Source organism: Rhamphochromis longiceps, linkage group LG10 (assembly GCF_057381845.1).
Source record: "Rhamphochromis longiceps isolate RC_006_pf linkage group LG10, R_longiceps_female_GT1.1, whole genome shotgun sequence".
Classification (NCBI taxonomy): domain Eukaryota; kingdom Metazoa; phylum Chordata; class Actinopteri; order Cichliformes; family Cichlidae; genus Rhamphochromis; species Rhamphochromis longiceps.
Window position 1 is genome coordinate 1,107,534 of NC_140566.1, and position 26,717 is coordinate 1,134,250.

Below are 26,717 nucleotides of genomic sequence, written 5' to 3' on the forward strand. Positions count from 1 at the left end.
TAAGTGAGGGCTGTGGAGAACATGTAGGAGTGACAGGGTGGAGACGAGTGGTCAGAAGGATCGCAGCAAGAGTGAAAGGGAAGGTTTACAAAATGGGAGTGAGATGTGAGGGGTGTATGCTACGAACAAAACTCAGCACATCCGGACTTTCTTCGAATTAGCGAAACCTACGCTGTTTATTTCTGATCATCAGAGCAGTGAAATTGGAACTGGACCCATTGAAACATTAAAGCTTACTGTCCCACAGCCATTCACACACATGTTGTTTGAACATGCTGTGATCCAGGTTTGTTCTTTAACCGTTAATATGAGTTTTTTTGCACTGTTCAGGTCATAATCAAAACATGCTGATCATAAAAAGTAAGAAATACTTGTATGCAGTTCAGACCTGAGTGAATAACAGAGTCGGTGGTTACAGAGGCGAGAACGTGTGTTTAAACTAGAGCTGCAGCTGTAGTCTGCCCGAGCTTCCAGACACTGATTTACTTTGTTTGGCTAGCTGAGTATTTTTGCACAGATATATTGTTGTTCCTGATGTTTTATTGTTCATGATAAGAAACCTCAGCTTTATGGATTAGTGAGGATATTAAGGGACTGGTCTCTCATTTCTCGCAGTTGTGTTTGTTTAACAAAAGTTTGAAGAGACGAATTTCAGATATTAGAGTCCTTTGAAGTGACAATGACCGAGCTTTTCTTCTGTCAGAAGGAGGATTATGCATTGCCACAAATGCTAATAGACACAGACGGTCTGAAAGCAAAGTTCCTGCCGGTCAGCGCTGCCTCAAACTGAATAGCTGATGAAAACGCAGGTTTAGCTGCTTGAATGAAGAGTCTTGAAGCTGAGGCTCAATGGCTGGCAGGCTGTGTGTTTGTTCAGGGTATTAATGCTTTGTCTGGCTGTGAGCAGCTAATTACAGTCAGCACTGAGACACAGGACGGTGTTCTCACAAGCTCACACCACACTGGAATCTCATTGTGTGTCAGTGAGAAGCTTCACACTGCAGTTTCTCTTTTAATTTCACTTTTGAATTTGTTTATAGACTTTTATTAAAGGGAGGGGTTGTACGTGGGAAGATGTGTTCTGTTGGGAAATGACATGAAAGTCTCACTGATATTATGTCACCTTTGTTTCAGTGTGAAAATGTGCTCTTTTATTTACTTGTTCCTCAGCAGTTTGTGAGTGTTAGTTTGACATTTTTTACATTTTAACAAAAGCTTTAATATTTTTTTTGGGGGGGGGGATAGAGAGAGATCAGTAGGTCGTACGGTTACACTGTAACCTTGGTTCTCTGAATGAGACACTATCTCTCGAGTCCGTTACATCTTCCACATGTATGGGGTATGACCCCCGCTGGGTCATGGTGTGTGGAAACTTCTTTAAGACACTCCAGCTAGCCTGGACACGGCCCACAGCTTACATATAAAACAGCTGCACAGATGTGAAACCGGTGATGGTTTGATCGGCACATGTCTCCGAGTGGCCTGAAGGTGGAGAGTTAGTTTCTCAGTCAGAGAACCAAGGTTACAATGTAACCGTTCTCTATCATATCGAGGCTATCTCTCCAGCCCATTTCATCTTCCACATGTACGGGCTAACTCTGTGAGTCACCCCGCGAGGAGACAGTGCAACCGAACCCAGAGTGAATGTACCAATGAACTATTTAGAAATGTACACATATACCTGCTACCCCGCAGCATCAGGGAGGCTGCTGAGACATTCTCGCAACAGCAGACCCAACCACGACGCACAACACCCTCACACAGGATCACACACACACACACACCACTCTCAAGTGTAGATCAAATGATCACCGGTTTCACATCTGCACAGCTGTTTTACACGTAAGCTGTGGGCCGGGTACTGGCACTGAGCCTGGTTCTGCCGGAGGTTTCTTCCTGTTTAAACTGAGTTTTTCCTTCCTACTTTTGCCAAATGCCTGCTCACAGGGTTTCATCTGATTGTTGGGTTTTTCTGTAAATAAGAGGAGTAAAAGTTTAAAGATAAGATAACTCTTTATTGTCATTGCACAGTCATACATAGTACAATAGTACAATGAAACTGAAAAACTATCCCACATCGGCGCTACGTACAACACGACACAGTAACTTAAGTAATAAAAAGAAGAAGAAGTGAACATGAAAACACGAACTGTTTAACCATTGCAAACCTGCATTGTAAGACTGTGACATTGGACTTGCTCTAATCAAATCTTCCGCTCGAGTCGTATGCTGTTTCCTGTCATTATTTTCCTCATAGTTGATTTTTAGTGTGAGCGTTGATGGGACTGGTGGGCATATCAGTAAGCAGTTGGTGTTTTGTTAAGGTTTGTTAACGTGCTGAAGTGTTTATTGGTGGAAAACATGAGAGACTACGAGAGGCCCCTCAGCTAGCCTGGAGAGCATAATGATTCTTTTCCTGCTGTGCTGAACTTGATCCCTGGGTCTGCAGCAACACTGACTACATGTTCACGTCTTTGTAAGAACTTGGACATGAAAACCCAAGGGTCCACTTTTTGCTCTTGTATTATATTTCCCTTATTTTTCAGTCAAAAACTGACATGCATAAATGAAGAGAAGCAGTAGTGGATTTGCACTTGTGGTCATAAAGAGTCAGTTTTCATTGTTCTGTGAAACGTATTTTTGAATAACCCAGTTTAAAACCATTGGCTTCGTAAAAACTACTGTGAAATTGCAGCCTCCGTAAATAATGTTAGAAAATGGTGTTTTGGTGTAAGAGTCACACAAATAGGAAAATTCTGTGAACAAAAAAAACAACCTTACGAGATTGTTTTTCCAGTTGTCCACTCACCATTTGTTTGGACAAGCAATCGAACTTCCAGGCTAACGGTGTGTGTGTGTGGGATGAGGTCCTGTTTCCTGTGAACAGTACATGCTGCACAACGGCTGTGGTGGAAACAACATGGATTCGTCTTCTGTGGCAACAGGTTAGACCATAAAAATCAAATTGCCCTAGTTGACCTTGCATGCTCCACCTGCAATTATAAAAAATTGGAAGCAGATGCCTAAACGTCCTCCGCGTCGTATTTGGAGAAACATATGGAGGCGTGTTTGACTCAGTCCTGTGCTGCGGAATCCAGTGCAACGCAAGCCATCCTGCAGGAAAGATGGTGGCACCAAGAAGCTCGGTGTTCCTTAAAGAAATACTTATCAGGCTCTCTGTGATGATTCTGAACAAAAACGATGGCTGCACTAGTCAGTGATGACAGAAACAGAAATGAGGAGCCACTGGAGGGTCTTTAAGTTTAAGCAGAGGTCAGCTGCAATTAGCTGTTCCCACACAGCGCCACTTAGGTCACGCTTTACACAGTGATGACGAAGGCATGCAAAAGTGTGTTTCAGTGATGAAGTCAAAACAGCACCAAACCTGCAGAGGAGGTCAGTTGGTGTGTATGTGCTACACTACTGTGTGTGAAGCCCATAGCTGTGCATGGAGCAAATCGCCTTCTTTGGTTCTTGATTGCAAACCCGTGTCTGTTGTATCCATTTAAAGCATGCAGCAGACACGAGTTTGCAGTGTGTGAGTGCAAAGGAAGATAAACTCCAGACTCTGAAATCAAGCTGAAGGTAAAAGCTAGCTACAGGTAGAGTCGCGTAGTCCAACGTGCTCTTTATGTACCAGAAACACGCTCCATTGTGACATGCTGTGTACAGACTGATTTGCATCCCATTCATTTTAAGGCGCTGACTCTAATGGATTGTTGAGCATTGCTGGCCTTTCCACACCAGGCAGTCAGCAAGGCAAGGTCGTTGGTGCCTCAGCTGGCCGCTAGTAATGGAGCAGCCCTCTCTCATTGATCACTTCCAATAATGCTATTTGGAAATGATAATTTCTGCTGCTCCAGAGTATACAGGATTAGCTCAATTAATCACATTTACAGATTAGTTTGTCCTCCCTTATTGATCATCCCTTTGTTGCTGCACCAGCATCAATGCAAACACATTTATCTACTGCAAATCCTTTTTTTAAAATGAGCATTGATGGCAGGAATAATCTTTTCATCTGGGATGCTTTAATCTGGGAAGTAAGTGGTGAGTGATGTGGACCTGGGCGGCTGGTGGCAACGTTGGAGGATGCAATAATCTGTGTTTGGAAAGGCTTCATCGTGTGTGTTTTAGGACACAGCCGTGGTTTGGATGGACGTGAAAGCTGTTCAGTAAAAACCAGACTCCACTCTTCTCTTTGTTTGCTGCCTCATAGCTGTGTGTGAAAGATGGCATGTAGCTCCTCATCACAGGATGACTCGGGTGGCGGCCGTTTATCCTCCTGACCTACCTACGGGGTCTGAGGGTGACCCCCTCGGCTCGGCTGCCGCCCAAACAGAGTTCAGAGCGTGCTCCTCCTCTCTCTGTGTGTCAAATGTGCTGCTTTATAGAGCAGGGCGATATGGCCAAAAATATTTATCACGATATATATTTGAAAATTTGTGATAACGATATAAGTGACAATATAATTGATGCGAGATAAAATACAACTCCACAACTTTACTAGCGCAAAAAACCCATCCATTTATTTTCATTTAAACAAGCAGCTGTTTTATGTGCATTAAAGCTATATAAAAATTTAACAGTGCAAATGCAAATTCCTTGCTGAAAGCTTAACCAAAAGGCATTTCCAGTAGAAATGGGCTGACATATCCTGAGCATAACCATGTATAATATCCACTGAAGTTAAAAAGAGGTGCTTTGCAACATTAAACTGCAGTGTGCCAAATAAAAAGGTCAAATACGTATTTTTCGGACCATAAGGTGCACGGGATTATAAGGCATATTAAACGAAACAAAGCAGTCAGATAAATCAAACTTTATTCAACTCATTCTTCTTGCTTCCTCCACTTCTGTACCATTGATTCATTAATGTTGAATTCTCTGGCAGCTGCTCTATTCCCATGTTGTTGCAGTATATTAATGACTAACCTCGTATTGTGGATGGATTATCTCAGTTGTTCTCCTGACTGAAGTTTGGTCCGTTTACAGCATCCTGCCATGAGATTGCATTTGTCTCTAACCATCGGGAACCTTCACGTTAACTTTTATCGAGTGGAATAAAGTTAGCATTCATCCTCCAGCTTCACTGTGTTTATGCTAACATAGCTGTGTCGCTAGCGATCACGTAGCAGATCATTATATACCAGCTAGCCCAACTTCAGTAACCCTACAAACGTCACTGCTGTTTAGTTTTCTGTTTTCATTTATGTTGGAAGTGATAGCAGAGCTGTACGTTTGAATTGTTTCAGAAATCTCTCAGTCAGAACATGCTATATCATGTTTAGGTGGAAGCTAGCGAGCTAACTTCCGCTAACTTCCTGCTAACGTCTAACACCGTTAAATGTAATAAATTCGGTTTTCATGGATGCCTGGATGTTAAACTTCATTGTTACACCTGGTAAAGCAGCAATGCTGATCGTTTTATTAAAGATGAAAGAATTTAGACAGTTTTTAACTCTCAGTGATGCTGCAGTGTTCGTTTGACTTTGGGACCAGAATGGGACGGCGTTTAGGACCCAGATTACTCCCAGATTTACAAGCCCCTTAGTCCGACAAATACGGCAATAACGACGGCCCACTTGCATGTTCTACGAAACAAATGTGCTTTGGTGGGTATCTGACGGACAAACACCAAACCAGTTCCACATCACTGAAGTTGCACCATTTTTACAAACTAATTCTGGTTCAGCCACTTCCAGCCCTCCCCACTCTGTGTACTTACTGAATTATTTGGTGTCGTGGTTTAACCATTCGACTGCAACTTCATTTAAATACAAATATATTATATTAGTCTGTGATGATGTCACAGACTAATATCAGTTTTCAAGACCTTTTAGAAGTGAGCACATGGTGCCAGTTATTGGGCACCAGAAACATTATTAAAATGTGTGCTGTCACCTGTTTTTACCCCTCAGCCTTAAGAGGCTGTTTGGCTGTATTCATCACCCAACGGGCAGGTGGGCAGGCAGCATGGACACCCACCTGTTGTGAAGGCAACAACTCAAGAATGAGGCAACGTAGCATTTTGAAACTGACACCAGAGGTGTATCTACTAAAAATGTGAATTTCAATAACCTCCAGCTCAAGGTCAAAGTCACAGTTTTCTGAAAATCTTGTGAATGCATTAACTCCAGCATGAGGCAACATTTTTCAAATCACCACTGCAGCGATGACAAAGGGTTTGAAAACCCCTGTGATCCGAAACAAACGTGTCTTTAAAACAGGGAAAAAGATTCGGCTACATTCCTCCTCTTTACTGTCAGCTCATCATATCCAAAAGATATCCTTTCAAGACTGACGTAAATTTTGCTTGGGGGTTCATACGAGGCCCTGTCACTATTATGTCTGTCCTACAACATATATCATAATCACCTGTACCAATGACCTTGGCTATGAGCCTAAAGGCCTATGAATTCATTGCTAATATAGGTTACAGTGGAGGTTACACAGCCTGTCCTCTCACACGTCCCTGAGCTGGAAACACTTCTTACAGGCAGCGTGCTACAAAGCTCTAAGCACAGCTGGGAAACCCTCTCACTGGGACTGAGCTTAAGCTTGATTGACCCCACACCAACTTTGCATTACAACAGCAGAAAGAGTGTGCTGCTTCAGTCTGTATTCACTGACCAACAGTTGCCTTGAGTCAGTGACTGAGCTTTAATTGCATTTGGAGCTGAATGTAAACACAGTGCTTGGATCAGTGATTAGAACCTTGCAGAGTAAATGTTCAGCTTCATTGTACCAATGACCTGCTGCCTGGCTGTGGTTGGGATGTCAGCGGAGCTCCTGAAAACGATTCTGCTGCTGCGTAAAGGTCAATGCTTTTCCCTGGGTATGCAGTCCATATAAATTCATCTTCTTAAATTTTTGTGGGTGGCTGTAGCTCAGGTGGGAAAGCAGGTCACCTGCTAATCGGAAGGTTGGTGTGGTCGAGCCCCGCTTGCTCCAGTTTACATACCAAATGTAATGGCAGTATACTAACCCCAAGTATTGAAATGATACAAACATACGAAGAGCATAGAAAAAAGTGCTCGGGTCAGTGAAACAACAGTGAAACTCAGAGAAGAAAAGTGTTCTTTTTATTTGTCCCCAGGCCAAATTACAAGACTTCTGGGCAGCATGGTGGTGCAGTGGTGAGCAGTAGCACCTCCCAGCAGGAAGGCTGCTGGCTAGCCTGCTGTCCTGGTGTGTTTGAGTCTCCTCTCTGGTTGCTCTGGCTTCCTCCCACAGTCCAAGCACATGCTTGTGCATTTAACTGAGGATTGATGAGAGCTAGATAAAGGCCATAAATGTGTCATAGATTAAGTTTTTTATGGATGTGTTGTTCAATGTGACTTATAGTCTAAAAGCATTATGTCATTCATACATACAGTTGTGGTCAAAAGTTTACATACTTGTAAGAATATAATATAATGGCTCTACCGAGTGTCCCGTTATTTATAAAACTGATTTTTCTCTGATAGAGTGATTGGAACAGATACTTCTTTGCCACAAAAAACATTCACAAAGTTTGGTTCTTTAATGACTTTATTATGGGTTAATGGAAAAAAGTGATCACATCTGCTGGGTCAAAAATATACATACAGCAGTGCTAATATTTGGTTACATGTCCCTTAGCCATTTTCACATCAATTAGGCACTTTTGGTAGCCATCCACAAGCTTCTGGTTGAATCTTTGACCACTCCTCTTGACAGAATTGGTGCAGTTCAGTTACATTTGATGGCTTTCTGACATGGACTTGTTTCTTCAGCATTGTCCACGTTTTCAATGGGGTTTAAGTCAGGACTTTGGGAAGGCCATTCTAAAACACTTATTCTAGCCTGACTTGCCATTCCTTTACCACTTTTGATGTGTGTTTGGGGTCATTGTCCTCTTGGGACACCCAACTGTGCCCAAGACCCAACCTTCGTGCTGATGATTTTAGGTTATGTTGAAGAATGTGAAGGTAATCCTCCTTCTTCATTATCCCGTTGACTCTCTGTAAATCACCAGTTCCATTGGCAGCAAAACAGCCCCACAGCATAATATTCCCACCACCATGCTTGATTGTAGGCATGGTGTTGTTGGGGTTAAAGGCCTCACCTTTTCTCCTCCAAACATATTGCTGGACATTGTGGCCAAAAAGCTCGATTTTTGTTTAGTCTGACCACAGAACTTTCCTCCAGAAGGTCTTATCTTTGTCCACGTGATCAGCAGCAAACTTCAGTCGAGCCTTAAGGTGCCACTTTTGGAGCGAGGGCTTCCTTCTTGCACGGCAGCCTCTTAGTCCATGGAGATGCAAAACACGTTTGACTGTGGACAATGACACCTGTGTTCCAGCAGCTTCTAATTCTTAGCAGATCTGCTTTTTGGTGATTCTTGGTTGACTCTTCACCCTCCTGACCAATTTTCTCTCAGCAGCAGGTGATAGCTTGCGTTTTCTTCCTGATCTTGGCAGTGACGAAACAGTGCCATGCACTTTATACTTACAAACAGTTGTTTGCACTGTTGCTCTTGGGACATGCAGCTGCTTTGAAATGGCCCCAAGTGACTTTCCTGACTTGTTCAAGTCAATAATTTACTTTTTCAGATCCATGCTGAGCTCCTTTGACTTTCCCATTGTAGCGTTTGTGGGTGTTTGTATCCAATGAGCCCTATTTAACTGGCCTAAGAGAAGTCACCAACTGTAGTCACTCATAATCACTCACAAGAAGTGAAGAGGCCATGCTATGAAGCTCAGTTCACTGACAACTTTCTAAGTCACCAAAATTGCTAATTCATGTTGCTGTATGTATATTTTTGACCCAGCAGATGTGATCACTTTTTTCTGTTAACCCATAATAAAGTCATTTAAGAACCAAACTTCATGAATGTTTTTTGTGACAAAGAAGTATCTGTTCCAATCACTCTATCAGAGAAAAATCAGAGTTTTAGAAATAACGGGACACTCAGGAGAGCCATTATATTCTTTACAAGTGTATGTAAACTTTTGACCACAACTATACATGCATTCCATGTACTAATTGCTACTCTTGGTAGCCGGGGATCGGTCTGCCAAGGCCTCGCTCCGGGCCGTCCTCCAACCAGGGGCGGAGCGTGGGGGTGGCTTACTGGGCTTAAGCCCGGGTTGTTTTGTCAGAAGCCCGGGGTCTTTTGGAGTGTAATTTTTTCATAGTTAGATGCCTGGCTGACAACTGTATAAAACAAAAAGTACACACAATATTCGAAGCACATAGTGCACACTGTGGGAATTTACGACTGTGCGTGAATCCCCCTGATATTGGTATGATCCGAGCTCAGGCACTGAGCGAGAGGGCGGGGCCGCTGCTGCCTGTGAGTGCACTGTTGGAGAAACGCAGCCAGCCATACTAAGGAGAGCTTAAGTTTGACCAGGTACCAAAGCAAATCATTCGTACCGTATAAATAATGTAAATATGACGGTGCATCACGAAAGATTGATATCAAACTGATCACTTGACCAATATTACGTTACTCGCTCTTCAAGTGAATCAACAAATGGCGAAATGAAAAGCCGAACAAATGCTGTTTTTTTAGAGAGTCTTAGCTTAAGTGTGTTTATTTCATATTTTCAGTTCTTACCCTCCCCGACTAAATCGGTTTCAGTTATGTACTGAAATATAAGAATGGACATTAGAGGCTTCTTTCAAAGAAAAAACTCAGGTAAATGTTACTTTCTATATTATGCTTTGTATGTTGTTCAGTATATTTCTATGCAAAACAAGAGGGATTTCAGTACACAGCAGGATATTCACATTTGTAACCAGATATTTACACTTTAGGGAGAAAACATAAAACATTTTTACTGTACAACATCAATTTAGAGTAAACTTGTTTTGCATAAATAAATATTGAAATATCTTTTGAATTAGTTAAATGTCAGAATAAAGAGAGACAGAGCTGTCTATTTTTTATCGCTTTCATCAAATGTAGGAGCACATATACACTAAGTTTATTGTTAATTAATAAGAAAACTCCAGACGATTCCATTCTGAGCTGAAGAAGCTTCTGATAGGTTAGTAGAGTCCATGTGAGTAAACTGGTGGCACAGCTGTGGATGCATATAAGGCAAAACACAGAGCCTGTTTCTGTGACATGGGAAAATCAAGACATGTCAACCAAAACACCAGGAAAAGAACTGTGGAGCTCCATAAGTGTGGCTCAGTTTTGAATACAATTTGGTGCCATTTGCAATTAAGAAATACAGACAGTTTCTCTCTTTACTCTTAAAGTTAACAAATATGTTTTTTATATTTATCTAAAAAATAAACATTTAGTCTGATTTGACGTTACAATTAAAAAAGTGTTTTTATCTGAAGAGTAAATATCTGGTTTCAGCTGTATATTTGATGATTGTCAGCACAGAGAGGGAGAGGGAGGAGCAGAGAGGGATGGAGAATGAGTACAGAACAGAGATGAACAAGAGCAGGTGAGACACACATGTTAGTCAAATGGTTGTTTACCAAAAGTATCACCGTATCATAGGTCCTCATGTATCTCGTACCTAGTGTTTCTTTTTAGGTTTGTTATTTTTCAAATTCTATATTTATTAAGTTATGCAGCTTGTTTACACAACAAGGCTAAATAATTATATAAACTTTTCTCAATCTAAATAGTGGACTTTGGTAGAATTAAAAAATAGTGTAGTGCAGGTCTATGATGATTTTTAGTGCTACTATCATCTAGTTCTGATTCTGGTTCTGTCTTGGTTAAGTCCTCAGTAGTCCTGATTTAATTCCGGATCAGTTCTGGCTCTGGTTGAATTGGGGTTTAGTCCTCGTGTCTTGATACAGCCCTGATTTTGTTCCGCCTTGCTGCTTAATTAAAAAACTAGTTTAAGGTGTCCTGCATATGTGATATATATTTTTCCCTATATGAAGTCATTCTTTTTTTGAACAAAACTCAAAACAGAGCCAATTAATCATTCAGTCATTCCTACCCCCCCCCCCCCCCCCCAAAAAAAAAAAAAAAATCCCACATGCATACTACCCTTTTGGGCTAAGCCCTGGGTGTTGCAAATGTCTGGCTCCGCCTCTGCCTCCAACACACATTGCCCCTGACCCCCACGGTGCCTCCTGCGAGTGGTGGGCCTACAGGAGGATGGGCCCATCTCCCTTTTATGGGCTGTGCCCGGCCGGGCCCCATGGACTAAGGCCCAGCCACCAGACACATAAGTGTTTGGTGTGAACTGTAGCCAACAGTAATGGACACATGGTTAAGGAGAGCTGTTTAAAACAAATCCCTGACTAGGCATACTGACACTCTGAGGAAGGCTGTGCTTTTCAAATTTGAAATTCTGACTTTCATTTGAACGGTGAAGGGAAGCACGAGTGTAGAGCATAGATAGGACTGGAAATTTAGGCTTCAGTTCAAGATTTATTGACCATGTCCACTCCCCTTCATGGTCACATGGTCTGTTTTTCTCCTACTGGACCTAAAAACTGAACCTACCTGTGCAAACTTGCTTTTATTTAGTTCTGTCTGTTAAAACTGTTTTAACTGTATCCTTTTGTATTGACGTGGTTCTCCTGCAGCACATTTCTGCTAAATTGAGTCCAAGTCTCATTCTCCTATTCACACACACATTCATATAGTGCTCTTATCTATATCTAATCAGACTTATCTAAAGTACACATGCACAAAGTATTTTAGAATAGAATAGAATAGCCTTTATTGTCATTGTACAGAGTACAGCGAAATTGGAGTGCCACTCCCTTGGTGCAAGATTCAATAATAAATATAAATGTAAAATATAAAAAGTACAATAAAACAATCGCAAGTACTCAAACAATAGTAAGTACGATATATACAGGATAGCAGCATTAATATGATGACAGTATGAATAGCAGCATAATATAATGACAGTGACGGTATGGAATAGGTTCAATTGTTTTTGTGCTTATTTACTACGGTGATAGCTCTGGGAAAGAAGCTATCCCTGAATCTGTTTGTCCTGGTTTTATGTGACCTGTACCGTCGGCCTGACGGTAATAGTTCAAACAGTTGGTTGCTGGGGTGAGAGTGGTCCTTGATGATATTGCCAGCTCTGCTGAGGTACCGAGAGTTTGCAGTGACCTCCAGGCTGGGCAGAGAGCAGCCAGTGATCTTCTGGGCTGGGTTGATGACCCTCTGCAGTACTTTCCTGTCCGCAGCTGAGCACCCTGCATACCATGTTGTTATGCCGTACGTTAGGATGCTCTCTATGGTGGCTCTGTAAAATGTCACCAGCAGCCTCTCCTCCAGGTTGTTCCTCCTGAGCACTCTCAGAAAGTGGAGACGCTGCTCGGCCTTTTTTACCACCGCCGTGGTATTTGCAGTCCAGGAGAGGTCATCAGAGATCTGCACGCCCAGAAACCTCATGGAGTGTACCCTCTCCACACAGCTCCCGTGAATGTAAAGTGGGGCCGGGTCTGCTCTGCCCTTCCTGAAGTCCAAGATAAGTTCTTTAGTTTTCGTGGTGTTCAGTTGGAGGTTGTTAACTGAACACCACTCAGTCAGTCTCAGTCAGTCTGTTGACCTCATCTCTGTAGTCCGACTCATCCCATTTTGCATCATTCCTTCATCATATAAATCAGTGGTCCCCAACCCCCGGGCTACGGACCGTTCCGTGAGTCATTTGGTACCGGGCTGCGAGAGTTGACACTCGGGTGTGAAATTTATGGTTTTCAGGGATTTTATTGGTTTTTATCATTATTTTTTATCATTTTTATCGTTAACTTGGTTTCTTTGGGTCCTTTCCTATGTGTTATGAATAAATCTTCTTTGTTTTTGGTACCGGTGCTGGTTTTTTTTTTCCTTGTATGTATCCGCGAAACCTTAAAGACCAGTCCATGAAAATATTGTCAGACATAAACCGGTCTGTGGCACAAAAAAGGTTGGGGACTGCTGATATAAATGATTAGTTAACTTACGTTATTGGATTCTTCTTGGTCACTGTCCTGGATCTCAGTTTGGAGTGGCCAGGTTGGGAAAAATAAACACACATTTAGTGAGATTGTTGGATTTAGTAGAGAGACTGAATTAAGAGAATTCATCATTAGTGTGACACAGAATATCACTTTCACCGACGGTCTTATAGAAAATGATTACAGCTATACAACACTCTTTACAGTAAGCTGAAGAAACGTGTCTCTGTGCACGGGCCTGCTGTGGCTCCTCTGCTGTGTTTTATCCAAAGCAGTTGGAATCAGTACAAACACACCAAGTTTCTCTGTAAGAGCGTCACACACATCTGTTCCCAGGATAACACTGGAAGTGTCATGGTTTGCTTGAGGACTCACACGCAGGACTCAGAGGCACAGTTGGTATTTATTACTGTTCCACCAGGTGTATATACAAATAGTACAGGGGTAGTGCTATATACAAAGCGGTGACAGGGAAAAGGCTCCGGGGAAATCCAGGTAGGGAAAAGACACTTGCTCCTCTTCTGACTCTCTCCTATCGTGACCAGTCTCTCTCCAAACACTCACAAAAAACAGGAATCCACTCGGGGAATGCAGGGTCGGGTCCAGGGGATCTATGTACAGAAGGAAACACACGTTAGAGGTTTTGCGCAGGGAAACGAAAGAGAACTTGCTCAGAGCCGGGCTGCACTGACGCGAGTCACACACAACGATCCAGCGATGAGTAGAAGCCACTCCCTGGCTTAAATGCTGGCTGCACTGATGAGGCCCAGGTGTTTCCTCTTCAGAGGGGCGTGGGCCGAGGGCGTGAACCCGCCATGAGTTCCGCCCTGGCGAGAGAGCGAGAGAGAGAAAGAGACCGCTACTAGTCAGCGGCCTGCTGATCCCCTGGCCGTGACAGAAGTGTATAGATGAAACACCAGGTTTGCCCCGGTGAGCAGTTGCATTCGTTAGACGTTCACTGTGTTACTTTTGCTTCCTTGCGAGTAAAATAAACACGTTGGAACTCGCTGCTCTGTGTGTCTCACTTCATAAGAGAATTTTTGAAACATGTCCCACAGAGACACTTTGACACATTTCTGTCTCTCCTCAGGCTGACTGTACACTTACCAAGAGACATGGGTTTACTAGTAGTAGCTACTCAACAAAGCCAGGGAAGAGGTCAGTGCATTCATTTTTTATTTTCATTTTGTACGTAGACTACCAGTCCAACATTTGGACACACCCTCTTATTTAATGGTTTTTCTTTATTTTTACTGCTTCCACATTGTAGATACAAACTGAAGACATCAAATACATGAAGCTAGATATATAGAATAATGCAGCAAAGAGAAAATGTATAAATAACTCTGAGGAATCTAAAATATAAGACATTTAAAGTAACCCTTTGCTTTGTTCTTAATGACGTTGGGACCATCTGTTGTGTTGTGCAGCAGTCAGGTTGGTGCACAGCTGACAGGCCTATTTGACAACTGCTAGAATTCATATTATGGCGAGAACCAATCAGCTAAGTAAAGAGAAACAACAGTCCATCATTACTTTAAGAGCTGAAGGTCAGTCAGTCGGAAAACTGCTAAAACTTTGAATGTGTCCCCAAGTGGAGTCGCAAAACCATCAAGACTACGATGAAACTGTCTCACATGAGGATCGGCCCAGGAAAGGAAGACCAAGAGTCTCCTCTGCTGCTGAGGATACATTCATCCGAGTCACCAGCCTCAGAAATCACAATCACAAGCAGCAGCTCAGATCAGAGCTCAGATAGATGCCACACAGAGCAGCAGCAGACACATCTCTACATGTTCAGTGGAGACTGTGTGAATCAGGCCTTTATGGTCAAACAGCTGCTAAGAAACCACGACTAAGGAAAAGCATCATTGAAGGCAAACTGAACCAGCATGGCTACCACAGCATCCTGCAGCCACATGCCAGGACAGGACAATGAGCCCAAACACACCTCCAGGCTGTGTGAGGGCTGTTTGACCATGAAGGAGAGTGATGTCTGTGCCAGATGGCCTGGCCTCCACAGTCACCTGACCTAAACCCAGTGGAGATGGTTTGGGATGAGATGGAGCGCAGTGTGAAGGCAAAAAGGCCAACAGGTGCTCAGCATCTCTGGGAACTCCAAGACCGTTGGAAACCATTTCAGGCGACGACCTCATGGAGAGAACGCCAAGAGTGAGCAAAGCAGTAATCAAAGCAAAGGCTGGCTTTGAGAGTTATTTCACACTTGTTCATTACTGCATAATTACATATGTGTTCATTCATGATGCCTTCAGTGAGAATCTACGATGTAAACAGTGTGAAACTAAAGAAAAACATTAAATGAGAAGGTGTGTCCAAACTTCTGACTGGTAGTCTATTTCACAGTATGCTTTAGGTGTTTGGTAAAACTTGCTGCTTGTGTTTTGTGCTGTAGGTCGGGGAAGGAATGCCTGGCTCAGCCCTCTGGGTTGTGCCATGTTCACTCTGAATGTCCAGATTGAGCTGAACTCCAAGCTCGGACAGAGGATTCCCTTCCTGCAGCACCTGGTTGCTCTTGCTGTAGTGGAGGCTGTTTGCTCACTTCCTGGATATCAGGTATCCCAATATCTCCATAATAACATTAAGACATCCAACTGTTTAGCAGTCCATGTTCTTATTACAGCATTACTACCAGTTAATGTCACTGTATTAAAAGCATTTTATTCGAAGCACTGCAGCGTTACGGCCTTTTTCCTGCTTAGATGTTCTTCTATTGTTCTAAAAGATGATTGTGCCCTTACTGTAAGTTTTATTTTATTCATTCTTTTAGGTTTTTCCTCATATGCCCTGTGTTTGTTCCCCCATCATTAGCCTAGTATTTACCCAAAAGTTGATTCTGTTCATCAGGACGTTTTCAGTGGGAGAAACATTTCATCATCATCCAGGTGACGTCTTCAGTCTCAGCTGACTGCAGGTTTCCAATCTTATAAACAGGACATTTGCATAATGACTGAAACCAGCACCACTGAATGAACTGTGATTGATCATTAATATGCAAATTATCATGGACATTGATCAACAACCACTGATCAAAGCCCATGAGTCCCATTCACAGAGAGTTGGGCAATGACTGCAATCACAGCATGTAAGATGGTGACAGATGTACCCTTAGGTAGGGCTGCTCAATTAATCGAATTTTAATCACGATTACGATCTGGGCTTTCAACGATCATTAAAAATGACTGAGCCGATTATTAGCCCCTCCCTCATTTATCCGCGACACCTTAAAGGCCGGTCCGTGAAAATATTGTCGGGCATAAACCGGTCCGTGGCGCAAAAAAGGTTGGAGACCGCTGATTAAGAGGACCCGAGGGAAGCTCGGAAAGCTAAGCAAGAGTTATTTGGAGAGTGACTGCCGTTGGTTGAAAAGAGAGTTTAAAAAAAAAAAACTTCAGTGGTGTTGCACACTATTTTATATTATTTTTTTTAAAGTCATTGTTAACCCTTTAAAGCCGGTCAGAGCTGCACGCTCCGTTTTGCGTAACTATTTTTAAATCCCTGTAGAACCTGAACCGTGTAAGCTAGCGCAATAATTTGTTTTGCATATGAAACCGGAGGAGTTGTACTTACATCTGATGCCATCAGCTTGTCCTCGGTCACGGTTTCGTTCCACATATAGCTTTGAAAAAATTGCATAAAAAGCGCTTGCAGGAACAAAAACATAATATTCCAGAAACACGCTTTGCCGTTCCTATCACTTCCCACAGTGAAATGATGCACCTGCTGTTTTCTTTGCAAATTTGCATCATAGGATTGTTTTTTGTTTTTCCTGCAGTATATAAAAATTGGTGTATCTCCAAAATAAAACTATGAAGACACTCAAAATAAATTTCCTGTGGTGGGAAACTATTTTTTGCAACTTTATTGTATTTAAAGTTTTGAGGGATAAACCTCTTAAACTTCTCCAAGTAGAAATATATGTAAACAAAACAAAAGCGATTTTCAATTTTTTTTGTAGTTTATTGCACTTTTTTGCAATTTATGTAATTACTATGGACTTAATGCATACATATTATTAAAATATGGGCTATAACAGTTGTATTGATGTATAGCAATTTGAAATGCTCCCACAAATGGCACTACAACATGTAAAAAAATAATATAAGCTCTGGTGGACTTGGTTCTATAGTAGGTCTTAAAGGGTTAAATAAATATCGTCAAATAATCGTGATCTCAATTTCAGTGAAAATAATCGTGATTATCATTTTTGCCATAATCGAGCAGCCCTACCCTTAGGCCCCCTCTTCCATTCAGAGATGGTCTTTCCCTTTTCTCATAAATGGCCTCCTTGACTCCGCCCTCAAACCAGCGTTCCTCCCTGTCCAGGATGTTACATCCTCATCATTGAAAGAGTGTCCACTGGCCTGTAGCTGTAAACAGACTGCAGAGTCCTGATGAGGTGGCTCTTCTGTGTTGTGGCATCCTCTTAGCCAGAGGTTGTTTGGTTTCCCCGATGTATAAATCCTGGCAATCCTCCTGCACTTAACAGCGTACACTATGTTACTCTGTTTGTGTCGGTGTTTGGAAGAAATGCGTCTCAGCTGTTCCGATACTCCTGACATGTACGGGATCACTACGGGTTTTCACTTACGCAGCAGTTGTAGCGTCCTGATGACACCCAGTTTGTGCTCCAGTGGATGTGGAGTCAAACCTTAAATACTGATCCGTATGCGTAGGTTGATCAAGGAACTGACCTCCCAGCCCATCGTTCCTTCAGTGGTGCTAGTTTCAGTCATTGTGCAAATGTCCTGTTTATAAGGTTGGAAACCTGCAGTCAGCTGAGACTGAAGACGTCACCTGATGATGAAACATTTCTCCCACTGAAAACATCCAGATGGACAGAATCAACCTTTTGGGAGAGCATGCATGAAGACAGCCTAGTATTTACCTCATAATGGAAATTAACATATCCAAGCATGGTCATTAACATGCAATTACTTGGTACCATAACCTTGTTAATCACATGGAAATGTTATTAGACTATTTTCACACATTTTGAAGTATAATAAAGATCATTGTGTTGGTATTAAAGTACATGTAAGATAGATGACGTTTAACCTCCTGTAGGACATAGATCTGAGGGTGAAGTGGCCCAATGACATCTACTACGGTAACCTGATGAAGCTCGGAGGAGTGCTGGTGACTTCCACAGTACTGGGATCAACTTTTCATCTGCTCATAGGTGACAATCTGCACGGTTCAACGGACACATTTCACTCATATCAACATGAAGCCGTTCCTCACATGGCTAAACTAACATGCTCATTTTAAACTTGTTAACATAAGAGAGTACCTTAATGTAGCAGTATACAAAGTTTTATATGAGAATGGGCGTCTGATTGGTTAAAACCGATGAGGAGAAATCCTAGTGTACATTTATTCTGCCTTCGTTGGCGCCCCGAGGTGGTCCCAGCCTCTCAGCAATCCTGAAGAGCAGCACCTAAAAGGGAAGGCCCCTACTCTGCTACACGGGTACTAGATGTTTTTCCCTGTTCTCTCACCTTTCACCTAATCACTTCTCACATCTTAGTTAGCATGAAGGCCACCCTGGCTGAGATACTGGATATTGTTTTTGTCTCACGCCGTCCCGATGACCCACCTTATCATAGGACTTTGTGTCCCTTCACCTTGAAGCTTCTTCACTGTCGCCATTTCTAACTAAACACTGTCTAGACATCTAAATTCTTAAGCTGTTCACTATAACACTAAATAGTCCCTCCTCTTACACCTGTTAAGGTGTAAACCTTTATCTCACACATTGTCTTCCCCTTTCCATTTTACAGGGCATCTGTGGTGCCCTGGAGCTTCAAACCTTCAACACTACACTTGCTTTTGCCCTCAGAGGCCTTTACTCCCTCCTGTTACACCTACTCTTCCTCGTCACCCTCTGACTCCTCCTCCACTCGGAACAATGGCAACTGTTATGATGTAGAGTTCTTCTCCTTAGACAAAACAGCTACGATCAACCTATCCGATAGCCGTCTAGCACATGGAATACAACAACAATCACAGGAAAGTGGAATAGCTAGAAAGCACGCTATTTATACTAACAAGGACATGCAGGGGTTTACGCGTTTCTGTCGGCTGTCTGTCGCCGGTTTCTGCCAGATTAGTCCTCACCTCGCCCAAAGTTCGCTAGGGTGGTTGTGCAGGTACACAGTGTGTCAGGTGGTACCAATTAGCTCCAGCTTTACCTGGACTGCATGGGTTATACATTGAATCACCTCATAGGGTCCAGTCCTGGGTTCAAGCCACTTTCTCTTGTGAACTTTCACCCATGCCCACTCACCAACCTTTACTGCTCATTTGGAGTTGCCTCGGGCTCAGCCAGCTGCACCTGCTTAGACAAAACTCTGGTCAGTTTAGTCAACGCTGTCGTATGTTCATCACGACTCACCTGCCAGACATCCAGAGAGGGCATATGACCTCCCTCTCATGGTGGGCCAGGGCAGGGAGGTTCTCATTGACATGAGAGCAATGGGGAGAGAGTCCACCCACATCAGTCTAGTTCCATAAGAGAAATCAAGAATCTTTCTCTTCAGAGTCTTATTTGCCCTTTCCACCAGCCTTTGTGAGGCAGGATAGCAAACGGCCCTGAAACTGTGTTATACCTCGAGCCTTTTCTACCCCTGCCAGTTCTTTATTTGAGAAATACGAGGCATCATCGGAGCATATGCTCCTCGGGACCCCAGACCAGGGTATTAACTTGTTTTTCAGCCACTTCACTACAGTCTGCGCTGATTCATTTTTTGCATGATACTGCTTCCACCCAGCTTGTGAACTTTTCCACCATCACCAGAAAGTACCTGACCCACTCCCACATCAGTGAAGTCAATTGTGATATCTTGAAGTGGAGCCTCTGAGACTGGAAACCTTACCACTGGGCATTTGTAGGGCGCCCTTGGGTTGTGCTCATTGCATGTGTGACAGCCCGTGACCTAGTTCATCGGTCCCCAACCTTTTTTGCGCCACGGACCGGTTTATGCCCGACAATATTTTCACAGACCGGCCTTTAAGGTGTCGCGGATAAATACAACAAAATAAAACTAGTACCGGTACCAAAAAAAAGAAGATTTATTCATAGATCTAGAATGGCATCTGATTGGGGAACCTTGGCCTTGGCGCTCCTTCATACTGTCTCTGGTTGGACACTCCTGCTCCTCTGCCTGTGAATGGGTTTGGAAAAGAGGGATAAGGCTCCTGAGGCCCTGTTGTGCCTGATTTGGCATTAGAGAGGACCTTCACACACTACAGACTGCCTGGATTGCATTATTGGAGTTATGTTGTGCACCTGTATGCCTTTCCTACAGGGTGGCAGCCCATTTTAAGCACTCCAGCATCCCTTTGTGTTATTTCCTTTTTTATGTCTCCGATAGTCTGTCAGTTGGGCATTCCTTCCTTAGAACTCCCACAGGTGATCCCATTACAGGTTGAATAGTATAGCGTATCCTTCTCATGACCCGATGCTGGCTTCCTTTAGTAGTTAACGTGTGGTGTCTCTCCCCTCCAACTTACTCAGCAGGGCCCTCAGGTCTCCACCTCCGTAGGTGTCTCCCATCGTCTCTCCCTCTAGGGTGGTCTGAGGCTCCTCCTCCCACTGGGGGAAATTTGGAAGGTAGGCCTCAATGTCTCTTTGGGGAACATACAGCAGGCCTCTTCCATCTACTACTCGTAGTGGCAGTTGGGTTATTGGTATTGATTCCCCACCTTGACCTCTCGGTCACATCCTACGAGTCTGGGGTGGAGATCTCTCAAATGTGAGCTGGGACCCCTCTGCACCACTCATTGGTGGAGGAGTGAATACCCCTGTGAAGTCTCCCACTAGTGTACCCTGAATCTGGGTTGTTGGTTGTTTCCTTCAAGTCGTGTGGATCCTCCTCCAATTTTCCACTTGTCTTGGATCTCGTCCTCCAATCTGAGTCCTCCTGTAGGGCTGACCCTTAATATGCAGCCTGTCGATGGCATGGAGGGCGTGCTGGCACTGGTTTGTGCTTCGTGGATAATCTTTTTGGTGTGCAGTCCGAGGGGGCTTGTGAACTCCCGGTGCTAAGTGATCCTTCTTGTTTCAAGGTAAGCTCAGCAATGGCCTGCTTCAGTTCATTCACCTGCCAAGTGGATTGAATTACCACCTTTACCCCTGTGTCTGCCATTTCTGTCACTTCCCTGTGAAGTGTAGCATTTGCCTTCTGATCCGAAGCCTCATCTAGATCCAGGACGCCAGTCTTTACTTGGAACAGTGGGGGTACTGCCCCCAGCATCAGCACAAGGGGGCGGCGTTGTGAGCAAAGCAGGTAGAGTCTGGCCGCGCTCCTTTTTCTTCAGAGTTCCCTTCTCCACCTTTCTGTTGCTTTTTCTTTCATTTCTTCGCTTACTTCCCTGCTGTGTGTGTGTGTGTGTCTCTTATGGTCTTTGCCGATCATTTTCAAACTGGTTTGGCTGGAAATAACCATTCCTGTTTATGTGGTTTCTTTGGTCCTCACAGCTTGGTTGATTTATTTGTTCGACACTGCAAGGAGTTTACACTAGCTACCCAGTACACACTGTGCACATCCTTGTTTTGTTTTTTTGCAGAGGATGGGGCATCCCCGGTTGTCACAGCTGACACAATGCAAAGTCAGTTAAAGAATAAAATGTTACAATCCTAGCAGAACGGACAGTAAGGTTTTATCAGGGAAAACATTGGTATGCTGGCCCTTTGCTACTATTGTACCAAAACACCACTATTCTAGCTTCTTGGAGTTCATCTTTTATAAACAATGCCTGAATGACCCCCTCATTTCTGCACCAAAGTCACTGCAGATCAGTGGTGTTCGATACAGCTCTGTTGTATTCTCATCTCTGCTTTAAGGAATTTGTTTTTGCAAAGAAATTATAATCTGTTGAATAAAACGGCATGAAAATAACGTACACATTGGTGACCATAGAAAACAAGCAGCAGAATTTATACCTACATTTCTGCTGTATATTCACATATCACACATTCTATCCAGTTAAACATTTTTGCGTCCTCACCTTGGGCCTGAAATTGCTTACAGTGTGTTCACTCATTGGTGCATGTTAAATGTTAAAGTTCACGATAGTACGATTGGACTGAAATTGTTTGGCTTGTTTGGAGGAAAGCCTCTTTTCTCAAAAATGAACTTGGTAGCATGGCTTGGGTTTGCATCTGAATAAACCAGAAGATTTCTGGAACAATGTCCTTTTATAGTAACACGAATTCTGTTAGCACAGCGTGGGGAGGTGATGGTTTGGGCTTTTGCTGCAGTCCACCATGAGATATCATATTTAACTGTAAAACAGCAAAGTATTCTGCAGTCAGATGTGAGGCCATCTGTCTGACAGCTAAAGTTTGCCAAAATCGGATTGTCTAGCATAACAACGATCCCTCAAGTACAGCAGCAACTCTATAACATAGTGGCTAAAGAGGAAAAAAATCAAGGTGCAATAATGACTCAGAGTAAAAGTCAAAATCACGATCCTGATCAAAACGCTGTGGAGGAACCTCGAGAGCTGTGCATGGATGAATGTGCACAAACCCAGGTTATCTCAGAATATTGTAATTATCTCTTAAACGTGTTCTTCCCTACAGGCTGTGGGGTTAATGTGACAAACAGCAACCCAACAGTGTGCATCAATGACCTGATCCAGTCGTACAACTTACAGCACAACTGCAGCCTGCAGCCACTCAGCTGTGCCCAGCTCATCGCGAGAACTGTCAACTGCCTGGAGGCCCTTATTGACAACTTCCAGCAAGGAGGCCCAGAGTCTGTCCTGCCCACGTACTACAAGAGATGGCTCCACAGGTGTGTAACGTAGACAACTCTTGATGCTTTGAACTAAGATTTCACTTTTACTTAGAATCACACACTTTCTTTTAGCAACATGGGAACAAGGATTTAATGGGCGATTTTCAGTGTAGAGATGCACTGACCGGATTCAAATCAAGTATCCTTATGATACCACTTCCTATTTTTGCTTTTACTGACCCAGTCTCTAATACAGGGAAACTGTAATGTCATATATCTCTCTAATTACAAATTACATAATATTTAACAATCTCTTGTGTGGATACAAATTGAGGTAATTAAATGTGTTCTCTTTATCTTGTGATTAAATCTCATTCAGTCATATTTAACTTTCTTTTTCTGATTCGCCTGTTAATAGACTTTTAATCTTTTATGTACATATATCCTCAAACGCTACTAAAATGCAGTCAAATCTAAGTTATATTCCATTGTGCATTCAGAAGTATATAACATGAACAAAACTGTGTAAAAGAAAAATGGCACATAAAATCCTGAAACAGATGATGTTTTGTTTTTCATGTAAGAGTAAAGTGGCTCTGGAGTTGGGTTTTAACCACTGTTCAACTTAATTAAGTTTACTAGACCCCACATTCACATTTAAACTGTAAAAACTGCTCTCTTTGTTCTGACCTCAGTGGAACTTGGGTGCGTCTCTGGAGTGAGGACGGCCCAGAGGTTCAGGTGATGGGTCTGGACCACAACGGTTTCCTCCAGGTGCACAGCAAGGAGCAGGGTGTGGTCTCAGTGGAGCCGGATGGAAACTCGTTTGATATGCTGAAGAATCTGGTGGTCATCAAAACACATTAGGACCAAATTCATAAAGCACAGACTCATTGTGTGTGTGTGTGTGTGTGTGTGTGTGTGTGTGTGTGTGTGTGTGTGTGTGTGTGTGTGTGTGTGTGTGTGTGTGTGTGTGTGTGTGTGTGTGTGTACTGGACCATGTTAACCAGATGTTTTTATGTTGGTCAGGTTACTTGTTCAGAAACATACAATAGTGACAAAGACAGAAAAAACATGCAGAGATCTCTGCATTGGTAATGACTGGTGTGCTGGTCTGGGACTACTAAATGATGTTAATGTCTTACAATGTATATTCATTTTGTCTTTCAAAATAAATCTTGTACCCGTCACTAGAATGATTCCATGAAAACAGTGAACAGTGCGATTTGGACTGTTGCTATTTTCAGCAAAATAAAGATTTCCACACACGTTTTTTTGTCATTTCCCTGGTTAGACCCTTTTTTCTGTAATCATGATTTTCAGGGGAAGCTTCAAATGTTCCAACATATGGAGGACCCTGGAGTGTCCTGAAAGGCCTGAGGATAAAGATGTGTTGAAAAGTCTAGCAAGTCACTGACAAAGCTTTTCTTTGGATGTTAGCTGCTTTTTGTTCGTTTTTTTTGATCCCCCACTGCTTCAGTAACTGCTTCAGGATCTGGGAAGGCCATTCCAGGACTGTCAGTGTTCCATTGTATGTTTTTCCAGGTATGCTTTAACTGCACTGTTTAGGATCATTGTCCTCTTGACAATCTCTCACACTCACTGCACCACTCTCCTGACGTCCTGCATTCATGAAAATGACTATTTGAATACAAATTGTCAAACAAACATTCGATTTGACTCAGATAACGGTCTTCTGAACTGTTTTTTCCTCCACCACGTTAAAGTTGTGATTCACGGAGGGGAATCTCAATTCTGTAAAATTTTAATCACGTCAGCAGTAATGACACCCGCTTATGTCAACTGGACATCACTATTATATTTCAGTTCAATTCAGTTTATTTATATAGCGCCAAATCACAACAACAGCGCTTTATATTGTAAGGTAGACCCTACAATAATAGATACAGAGAAAAACCCAACAATCATATGACCCCCTATGAGCAGCACTTTGGCGACAGTGGGAAGGAAAAACTCCCTTTTAACAGGAAGAAACCTCCAGCAGAACCAGGCTCAGGGAGGGGCGGGGCCATCTGCTGTGATTGGTTGGGGTGAGAGAAGGAAGACAGGATAGAGACATGCTGTGGAAGAGAGACAGAGGTTAATAACAGATATGATTCAGTGCAGAGGTCTGTTAACACATAGTGAGTGAAGAAGAAACACGCAGTGCATCATGGGAATCCCCCAGCAGTTTCAGTTCAGTTTTCAGTTTTATTTGTCATATGCAAGTTAGCACAGGGTCAACATCGCAATGAAATGTATTTGGCGAGCAGAAGACAGTCACTCAGCAGAATGGTACAGTAGAAAAAAATAAAATAATAAATAAATAGAAAAATAGTAAGAGCAAAATATTAATTAGATATAGTAAAAGAAAAAAGAGATTTTCAGTTAACTGACTAAATATATATGTATGTATATATAAATATATGTACACACTAGTGATTAACCCTCCTGCCATCCTTTAAAAAACTCACACCCATCACCCTAGGGACCATTCTCAGCCACGCCATAAAAAGACCATATATCCATATTTTATTCCACTTTAAATTAGCCAACCTTGTAAAACTACTTCTCCCTGAAATATTCATGTAAAGTTTTAATTATATTTTCGTTGTTTCAACCCTTCAAATCCCAGTGTTATTACATGAGCGCCCTGTGTTATAAGCCCCAAAAACCAAAAAACGAAACTAAATATTTCCACAAAAAACCAGTTGAAGTAATATGTGATTGTCATTATAAGTAGGCCTTTAGATGGACCAAAGATTGGCACCAACATACATTTTGACCTGCCATTATTTTTTTTGCATTTTTTTTGCAATTTAAAAATTAAAACTTCAAGGCCCTGAGTCTTCATTGACATCCAAGAAAAGAAGAAAAAATAAAATCATATGATGATAATTTGGGGTTGAAAAATAGCGTTTATAATGGAAGTCAATGGGCAGAAAATGGTCCCCAGGGTGATGGGTGTGGGGATTTCTGCTGCTCAGCCATTTTAGGCTGATTTAAGGAATTCACACTGGAATATTAACATTGACAGGTAAAAACTATCCTGTGGCAAGTTTGGTTATATTCCACTGAACACAGTGGAAATGGCAGCCATTTAACACATAGCAGTGGCACAAAAAGGTCCCAAGAAGGCAGGAAGGTTAAATAAAGAAAATCTTAAATAGGAATGTGAGGGGGGGGGGGCAGATGGGATATTGCACAGGAATGAGCAGCAGTACAAACTGAACAGTACAAAAGTTTTTGGTTTTTGTGGCAGTTGTTACAGTGTTGCACTTTTTTAAAATATAAATATCAATGAAGTGGAGTGACCAGTGCAGCCTACACCTATTGCAGTATAGAGCGAAGTGCTCTAATAGGGTGATATGGTACTACAAGGTCATTAAGATAAGATGGGGCCTGATTATTTAAGACCTTGTATGTGAGGAGCAGGATTTTGAATTCTGGATTTAACAGGAAGCCAAAACAGGAGAAATCTGCTCTCTCTTTCTAGTCCCTGTCAGGACTCTTGCTGCAGCATTTTGGATTAGCTGAAGGCTTTTCAGTGAGTTTTTTGGACTTCCTGATAATAATGAATTACAGTCGTCCAGCCTGGAAGTAATAAATGCATGAACTAGTTTTTCAGCGTCACTCTGAGACAGGATATTTCTAACTTTAGAGATGTTGCACAAATGGAAGAAAGCAGTCTTACATATTTGTTTAATATGTGCGTTGAAGGACATGTCCTGGTCAAACATGACTCCAAGGTTCCTCACAGTGTTACTGGAGGCCAAGGTAATGCCATCCAGAGTAAGAATCTGCTTAGAGACCATATTTCTAAGCTTTTCAGGGCCGAGTACAATAACCTCAGTTTGATCTGAATTAAGAAGCAGAAAAGGCTCACTCCTGGTGGCCGATTGGCGGGGCCTGGCGCCTGTGGCCCGGCTGGGCCCCTTCCGGGGGTGGGATGCCCTCAGGCCTCTGCCCTCTGGGCCTGAAGCTCGGTCGTCTCTGGCACAGCTGGCTGCCGGCAGAGCCCGCGGGCACGCCACTGCAACCCCC

The 26,717-nt window shown here is 42.7% G+C and overlaps 1 protein-coding gene across 1 annotated transcript in view; it reads left to right on the plus strand.

Annotated features, from left to right (window-relative positions):
- hlcs (holocarboxylase synthetase (biotin-(proprionyl-CoA-carboxylase (ATP-hydrolysing)) ligase)) overlaps positions 1 to 23,656 on the plus strand; it is a 49,902-nt gene extending 26,246 nt beyond the window's left edge. The window contains exons 7-11 of the mRNA XM_085419767.1: positions 14,000 to 14,067; positions 15,323 to 15,483; positions 17,995 to 18,109; positions 22,517 to 22,730; positions 23,369 to 23,656. Coding sequence (XP_085275893.1) covers positions 14,000 to 14,067; positions 15,323 to 15,483; positions 17,995 to 18,109; positions 22,517 to 22,730; positions 23,369 to 23,540 — 730 coding nt within the window. The 3' untranslated portion in view covers positions 23,541 to 23,656. The remainder of the gene's footprint in view (positions 1 to 13,999; positions 14,068 to 15,322; positions 15,484 to 17,994; positions 18,110 to 22,516; positions 22,731 to 23,368) is intronic.
- The last annotated feature ends 3,061 nt before the right edge of the window (positions 23,657 to 26,717 follow it).